The sequence below is a fragment of the Phaseolus vulgaris genome, chromosome 1 (genome assembly GCF_000499845.2).
Source record: "Phaseolus vulgaris cultivar G19833 chromosome 1, P. vulgaris v2.0, whole genome shotgun sequence".
NCBI classification, from domain to species: Eukaryota; Viridiplantae; Streptophyta; class Magnoliopsida; order Fabales; family Fabaceae; genus Phaseolus; species Phaseolus vulgaris.
Window position 1 is genome coordinate 19,141,909 of NC_023759.2, and position 8,749 is coordinate 19,150,657.

The 8,749-nt window shown below is 31.7% G+C and overlaps 1 protein-coding gene across 1 annotated transcript; it reads right to left on the reverse strand.

Moving 5' to 3' along the window:
- Window positions 1-4,328: 4,328 nt before the first annotated feature.
- On the reverse strand, window positions 4,329-8,234 carry LOC137815637 (uncharacterized threonine-rich GPI-anchored glycoprotein PJ4664.02-like). Its single transcript, XM_068618751.1, has 7 exons — window positions 8,194-8,234; window positions 7,648-7,970; window positions 7,517-7,538; window positions 6,977-7,449; window positions 6,554-6,605; window positions 4,566-6,345; window positions 4,329-4,361 (listed from the first exon to the last, which is right to left on the reverse strand). Exons 1-7 carry the CDS (start codon window positions 8,232-8,234, stop codon window positions 4,329-4,331), a joined length of 2,724 nt encoding a protein of 907 aa, XP_068474852.1.
- Window positions 8,235-8,749: the final 515 nt, after the last annotated feature.

An 8,749-nucleotide genomic window follows, 5' to 3' on the forward strand; every position in this document is an offset into this window, starting at 1 on the left:
ATAGGTGTTGGAACTCTTTAAAACATGCCCATGATGATGTTGGCCGTGAGCATTGGAAGAATCTTTGGAAGAATGCCTAGGAGAATGATGTCTTCCATGAATGGAATGTGAATATCTTTCTTGCTTCAATTCAACCTTTGCTAATCTTTCTTCCAATCTTTGCATAGCTTCATCTTTGAGAGCAAGGGCTCGTTTTGCTTCTTTTAACTCATTAAGAACATAAGCCTTATGAGTAGAATGTGGTTTAGAAGATTCAGCACTTGAATATGTATCCATTGTACAAAGAAAACAACAAACACAATAGCAAACAATATTAAGAAAAACAAGGTTAGCAAAAAAAACAATTATAAAGATGTACTGAGTTTAGGGTAAGAGAGAAATACACAAACAATTTATACTGGTTCACTCTTAAGCCAAGAGCTACATCCAGTCCCAAGAAAACCATTGGGTAATCCACTAAGCAATCAAACAAGATTACAAAACACAAACCACCAAAGTAGTGACCTTGAACCCTTCAAGAAACACACTACCTTTGGCAAACCACACCAAGAGTATTGATGTTGAACACCTCAAGAACACACAATACTCCTTGGCAACACAACACCAAAAATACAGTAGTTTTAGAAAGGATTACACTTGATCACAGTACAATCTGAAATGAATACAATTGCAATCCTATTCCACTCTCACTTGAAAATCCAAAGCTTGTTGTGAATCTTGAAATCTCAAAATCAAATCTGTCAAACTGAATTTCTCAAAACTGTTTTTTTTTTTTTACTTCTTTGAAAACATAAACAAACCATTTATATTTTCCAAAGATTGGTCAAAGTAATTAATGAAGGAGCGTATTCAATTAGAAAACATTTAAAACACATTCACCATTCAAAACTGAATTCTGTTAGGATTTTCAAAGAAACAATCGGTTGAAACCACGAAACAACCGATTGTTTTGGCTTAACAGTTAAGTCAACCAAACCAAAACAGTTTTCAACCTTTTTCAAAACTCCTAAGAGCAAAACAACCGGTTGATTTGGTAGAACAACATGTTGTTTTTCACTTAGTTGGAAAAACACTTGATTTCAAAATGGTTTTAAATCACATCAGTTTTAGATTCAACAAAGGAGTGGATCACACTCTATTCTACCCAGATCCCACCCAAACACAGCAACAACACCAGTCTTTCATCAAACACCTTGGATTTGGATTGTTCAAATCACATGATCACTCTTAATCAACAAAAGGACCTTTTTTAAAACGGTGGCATAGAAATAGCATAATGGACCCTCAGGGTCTGAGAATTCATCACAACAAACAGGTCCATCCTCCTTACATGAAACCGTTCTAACAACCCTATCATTCTCTTTACCAAATTGACAACCACTTTTCCTTAAGGCAACGATACGGTCACGAGAAGTATAAAAGAAGGTTTCTTCTATGAGGGTTTTAAGGGCCCAAGGGTACCATTACAAGTTATATCTAGAGCACAAAAACACAAACATAAATAGATACAATCATCATTCAGACCAAGCAGTATGAGCAAATAAAGAACAAAGATGAAAGCATATTTTAAATCCATGAAATGCAATCAGCAACAATCATCGACACAAAACAGTTAATCAGAGAAATTCTCAGCTCAGGCAATATGAATAATAATGTAAATGCTCAATGATGAGCTCAGGTAGTATAATCGACAATATGAATGCAGGATGATAGAGAATGGTAAAGAAGAAATACCTGTTGCGATAAACGAGTGAAGAAAGGAAGTTTCTTTGCTATGAAAATCTTGATGGCACGAGAGGAAGGAGAAAGCTTCAAGAAGAAGTGTTAAGAGTTGAAGGAGTTTGGAATAGTGAGAAACAGAACAACATAGTGGGAATGAAAGTTTGTGAGTGGGTTTATTCGAAAAATCGGGAGTTGGAACGGTAGGGTCATTTGCATCATTGATTAGGATGCCACGTGTATGTGTTAGATTAAGTGTGGTAAAACGTCACCTCAGAAACGCTTTGTGCACCGCATCACACCTACCCGGTAGGGAAACCGTCGTGTCAACCGCCAATGCACTAGAGAGCCTCTTCGCTTAGCTAAGCTCAGCTCGAGCCTAGGGGTCTTGTGTACTAGACAGAGTGCTCGTGTGCTCGGGAACTCATACCACAGACGTGGGTGTGGTCAGCTTGGTTATTGGGCCCAAAGGGTGGGTCATGAGTCCGACCTAGTTTCATCAGTAAGCTAGGTGGAAAATAATTTAAATAGAGAAAATAACAAGTTGGTCATATGTTGATATAAGATTATTAGTGAAATATATATGTAGATATATCCATTAAGCTGTTAGAATACAATATATGTGAATATACGTAGAGTTGTTAGTTAAATAAATATATGCATAAAGTTGTTAATTGAATATATGACGATATTAGTTAAATGGTGAGCACCCGAGAATAAGGGTGCACAAGATTCTCTTCTGCAAGTTAGCACCGTGAGTAAAGGTGCCCATAGGAAGAATATTGTTTTTGTTATGATTTCAATTGAGATTATATTCTCTTAAGAGAAAACTATTAAAGAGATAGTTATAAAAAGGACTTGAGACCCTCAGTAAAGGTACGTTGTTTCTGAATACTAGACTGAAACTAAATACTTACCTTATTTTGTATGCTCTCACTAACTTGATAGTCGAAGTGTGATCAACAGGTAGAGTCCCCTTTGTCCCAACAGAGCCACGTTCCGAGACAACGAGAAAACATAAAACAAAATTTATAGGAGATAGGTTAGGAGTGGAGCTTTTCACTCAAGTTAACCGACGAAAAAGTCAACCGGTGAAAACAGTATTATAGTACAACAACGAGAAAAATATTTAACCATTAAAAAAATTGGATCAAAGAGATACTTTTGCATTTGGGGCACTAGAGGTCGTTTGGGGCACTTGAGTTCGTTCTCGGTGACCATTACATACATGAGACAATGAGGACATCCTACTACCACTAAGGAAGTGACTTCATGAGCGTTGGATTCAAGATTGTTGTTGTTGCTCCTTTGGTTGACTTCAATGGTCACACATGAGTTTGGTGAATCTAGTGGAGACTGAATTCTATCACCCGTCAATATGTGTCTTCTTTTTTTTCAAGACTCAAATTGTTAGATATATGAAACATATAACAAAAATTCAATTTAGAAAGTAAAAGCAAAGTGAGTATATGTTGTAGTTCAATCTAAGGGTAGCTAAAGTTGTGGAGGAAAAACAAACTAAACTAAAGCTCCAACACCAACCATTTTATATGTTTTAAATTGTTATACCTTATGTCATTTTATATGAAAAAAAGAAGTTATTATATATATATATATATATATATATATATATAATAAGAAAAAAAAATCACTCTAATATATATATATATATATATGGGAGAAATTTATTTTCTTTCTTGCCAAATCTATATTATTAAGTTATTATTTAGCTAGAGATTGAATTAGAGATAAAATAAAGTAAAAACTAACTGGAATACCATATAATTTGTTATCCATACCATATAATTTATTATCCTAATTTTCAAAATAATAATTTAATCAATTATTTATTATTTATTAATGACTCGTATTGATTAACGAGAAAAAAAAAACTTCATTGCATATTTCAGACAATTTCACTTATTATAGAAGCAACCATTTACCTTCGGACAAAAAGATAACCTCGTAAACTTTTATTAAGACGTGTGATGAGGCTTTATCGCTAGAGATTGAATTAGAGTTCAGAAAATAAAATAAAATCAAACTGGAATACCATATAATTTATCATCCTAATTTTCAAAAAAATTTAATCAATTTTATATTATTTATTAATGATATATATATATATATCTATATATATATATATATATATATATATATCTATATCTATATATATATATATATATATATATATATAACGTATATTATTAGGTTATTATTTAGCTAGAGATTGAATTAGAGTTCAGAAAATAAAATAAAATAAAATCTAACTGGAATACATATAATTTATTATCCTAATTTTCAAAATAATTTAATCAATTTTATATTATTTATTATTATTATTATTATTATATATATTAATTAGGGTTAAATTTATTTTTCATTCTCGCCAAACGTATATATAAAGTTATTATTTAGCTAGAGATTGAATTAGAGTTCAGAAAATAAAATAAAATAAAATCTAACTGGAATACATATAATTTATTATCCTAATTTTCAAAATATTTTAATCAATTTTATATTATTTATTAATGACTCGCATTGATTAACGAGAAAAAAAATCCTCATTGCATACTTAAGACAATTTCACTTATTAAAGAAGCAACCATTTAACCATCGGACAAAAAGATGATCTCATAAACCTTCATCAAGACGTGTAATAAGGCTTTATCGCTTATGTACATTAAACAAAATTATATAACTAATGTAGTGATAACGAATAACCTAAATCGTATTTATAAGTAGAATTGAAATTTATTTTATTTTATAATTTCAAGTTTGTGGTTTGTTTTATAAGTAGTAATACTATTATTACTGACGGTACTAATATTACTAGTATTACAAACAGTCCTAGTATTACTAGCAGTACTAGTGTTACTAGTTGTACTAGAGCTACTAGTATTACTAGCAGTACTAGTTTTACTAGCAGTACTACTATTACTAGTAGTACTAATATTACTAGCAGTACTAGTATTACTAATAGTACTAGTATTACAAGAAGTACCAATATTACTAGCAGTACTAGTATTACTAGCAGTACTAGCAGAACTAGTATTACTAGCAGTACTAATATTACAAGCAGTACTAGTATTAGTAGCAGTAGTAGTATTACTAGTAGTACTAGTATTACTAGTATTAATAGTAGTACTAGTATTACTAGTCTTACTAGCAGTGCTAGTATTACAAGTATCACAAATTGTACAAGTATTACTAGCAATATTAGTATTACTATTACTAGCAGTACTAGTATTACTAGCAATACTAATATTACTAACACTACTAGTATTACGAGCAGTACTAGTATTACGAGCAGTACTAGTATTACTAGCAGAACTAGTATTACGAGCAGTACTAGTATTACTAACAGTACTAGTATTACTAGCAGTACTAGTATTACGAGTATTACTAACAGTACTAGCATTACTAAAAGCACTAGTATTACTTTTAGTACTAGTATTACTACCAGTACTAGCAGTAGTAGTGTTACTAGTATTACTAGCAGTACAAGTGTTCCTAGCAGTACTAGTGCTACTAGTATTACTAACAGTACTAATATTACTAGCAGTACTAGTATTACAAGCAGTACCAGTATTACTAGCAGTACTAGCAGTACTAATATTACTAGCAATACTAGTATTAGTAGTGGTACTAGTATTAATAGCAGTACTAGTATTACTAGTATTAGTAGGAGTACTAGTATTACTAGTCTTACTAGCACTACTAGAAGTGCTAGTATTACAAGTATTACTAATAGTACAAGTATTACTAGCAATATTAGTATTACAAGTATGAGTAGCAGTACGAGTATTACTAGAAGTACTTGTATTACTAGTATTACTAGCAGTACTAGTATTAAAAGTATTACTAGCAAAACTAGTATTACTATCAGTACTACTATAACTAACAGTACTAGTATTACATGCAGTACTAGTATTCCTAGCAGGACTATTATTACTTGTAGTACTAGTATTACTAGCAGTACTAGTATTATTAGCATTACTAGCAGTACCAGTATTACTAGCAGAACTAGTATTACTAGCAGTACTAGTACTACTAGCACTACTAGTATTCCTAGTACTACTAGCAGTAATAGTTTTACTAGCAGTACTAGTATTACTAGCAGTACTAGCAGTATTTGTTTTACTAGCAGTACTAATATTACTAGCAATACTAGTATTAATAGCAGTACTAGTATTAGTAACAGTAGTAGTATTACTAGTAGTACTAGTATTACTAGTCTTACTAGCAGTACTAGCAGTGCTAGTATTACAAGTATCACAAATTGTACAAGTATTACTAGCAATATTAGTATTACTATTACTAGCAGTACTAGTATTACTAGCAATACTAGTATTACTAGCACTACTAGTATTACGAGCAGTACTAGTATTACGAGCAGTACTAGTATTACTAGCAGTACTACTATTACGAGGAGTACTAGTATTACGAGTATTACTAGCATTACTAAAAGTACTAGTATTACTTTTAGTACTAGTATTACTAGCAGTAATAACATTACTAGAAGTACTAGTATTACTACCAGTACTAGCAGTAGTAGTGTTACTAGTATTACTAGCAGTACAAGTGTTACTAGCAGTACTAGTGCTACTAGTATTACTAGCAGTACTAATATTACTAGCAGTACTAGTATTACAAGCAGTACCAGTATTACTAGCAGTACTAGTATTACTTGCAGTACTAGCAGTACTAGTATTACTAGCAGTACTAATATTACTAGCAATACTAGTATTAGTAGTGGTACTAGTATTAATAGCAGTACTAGTATTACTAGTATTAGTAGGAGTACTAGTATTACTAGTAGTACTAGTATTACTAGCACACTAGAAGTGCTAGTATTACAAGTATTACTAATAGTACAAGTATTACTAGCAATATTAGTATTACAAGTATGAGTAGCAGTACGAGTATTACTAGAAGTACTTGTATTACTAGTATTACTAGCAGTACTAGTATTAAAAGTATTACTAGCAAAACTAGTATTACTAGTATTACTATCAGTACTACTATAACTAACAGTACTAGTATTACATGCAGTACTAGTATTACAAGCAGTACTAGTATTCCTAACAATACTATTATTTACTTGTAGTACTAGTATTACTAGCAGTACTAGTATTATTAGCATTACTAGCAGTACCAGTATTACTAGCAGTACTCGTATTACTAGCAGTACTAGAACTACTAGCAGTACTAGTATTACTAGCAGTAATAGTTTTACTAGCAGTACTAGTATTACTAGCAGTACTAGCATTACTAGCAGTACTTGTTTTACTAGCAGTACTAATATTACTAGCAATACTAGTATTAATAGCAGTACTTGTATTAGTAGCAGTACTAGTATTACTAGTATTAGTAGCAATACTAATATTATTAGTCTTACTAGCAGTACTAATAGTGCTAGTATGACAAGTATTACTAATAGTACAGGTATTTCTAGCCATATTAGTATTACTACTACTAGCAGTACTAGTATTACTAGCAGTACCAATATTACTAGCTGTACTAGTATTACTAGCAGTACTAGTATTATTAACAGTACTAGTATTACTAGCAATACTAATATTACTAGCAGTACTAGTATTATTAACAGTACTAGTATTACTAGCAATACTAATATTACGAGCTGTACTAGTATTACTAGCAGTACTAGTATTACTAGTAGTACTAGCAATAGTAGTATAACTTGAAGTACTTCTATTACTAGCAGTACTAGTATTAAAAGTATTACTAGCAAACTAGTATTACTAGGAGTACAAGTATTACTAGTATTACTAACAGTACTAGTATTACTCGCAGTACTAGTATTACAAGCAGTACTAGTATTACTAGCAGTATTATTATTACTAGCAGTACCAATATTACTAGCAGTACAAGTATTACTAGCAGTACTAGTTTTACTAGAAGTACTAGTATTACTAGCAGTACTAGTATTACTAGCAGTACTAGTGTTACTAGTATTACTAGCAGTTCTTGTATTACTACCAGTACAAGTTTTACTAGCAGTACTACTATTACTAGTAGTACTAGTATTACTAGCAGTACTAGTATTACTAGCAGTACTAGTATTACAAGCAGTACCAATATTACTAGGAGTACTAGTATTACTTGCAGTACTAGCAGTACTAGTATTACTAGCAGTACTAGTATTACTAGCAGTACTAATATTACTAGCAGTACTAGTATTAGTAGCAGTACTAGTATTACTAATATTACTTGTCTTACTAGCAGTGCTAGTATGAAAAGTATTACTAATAGTACAAGTATTACTAGCAATATTAGTATTACTATTACTAGAAGTACTAGTATTACTAGCAGTACTAGTATTAGTACTTATATGATTCCACTAGCAAAGTAGAGATGATTCTTTGACATTTTATGGAATCAACTTGAGTTGGAGAAAGAATAGGCACTTTTAATAGAATTGGATCAATGTTCTATGTTTCAAGAACTCACCAAAACTTGCACCAAACACCAAACTCACATGGAAGATCCATCTATTGCCAATTGAACCGATTAAAATGTGTTTAAAAGCAAAAGAACCGAATAGAATGCTTCAAATACAGAAATGAACCGAGCAAAACAAGCTAGAACAGAAATGAACCGAACATAAAGTGGAAAGGAAGCACAACACCGAATAGAAAGAAGCTTAAGACATGTTTAACATTTCGTAAAGCATGGAAAATGAAATGGAATATGAAGGAGAGAAGAACTTATGGAGATGAAGAGCTTGACTAGTGATCACGCCACTTGGAGTGTGAAGGATCCAAGATAAGTGAGCAAATGCCGCCACTTGAGAGAGCCAAGGCACCCAAGATAAGACAAGGTAGAGGAGAAAACAAGTTCTCACACAATTCTCTCTCAATTTGAGTAGAGTTTCTCTAATTCCAATTTCAATTGTGAATTTTACAAAAGCCCACACCTCTATTTATAGTGTGAGGGTGCTGAAAAATAGGTGGGAAAATTCAAATAAAACTCATTTGAAATTCCCACCAAAAACAAGTCACATGGG

Excerpts from the sequence above, each read along its gene's own strand:
- LOC137815637 (XM_068618751.1), bottom strand. The coding sequence starts at position 8,234 with ATGGATCTTCCATGTGAGTTTGGTGTTTGGTGCAAGTTTTG. Across the intron at positions 7,450-7,516 it reads CTGCGAGTAATACTAGTACT|TACTGCTAGTAATAGAAGTA; the intron begins GTTAGTAATACT and ends TTTTAATACTAG. Across the intron at positions 6,346-6,553 it reads CTAGCACTTCTAGTGTGCTA|TACTGCTAGTAATACTAGTA; the intron begins GTAATACTAGTA and ends TAGTAATATTAG.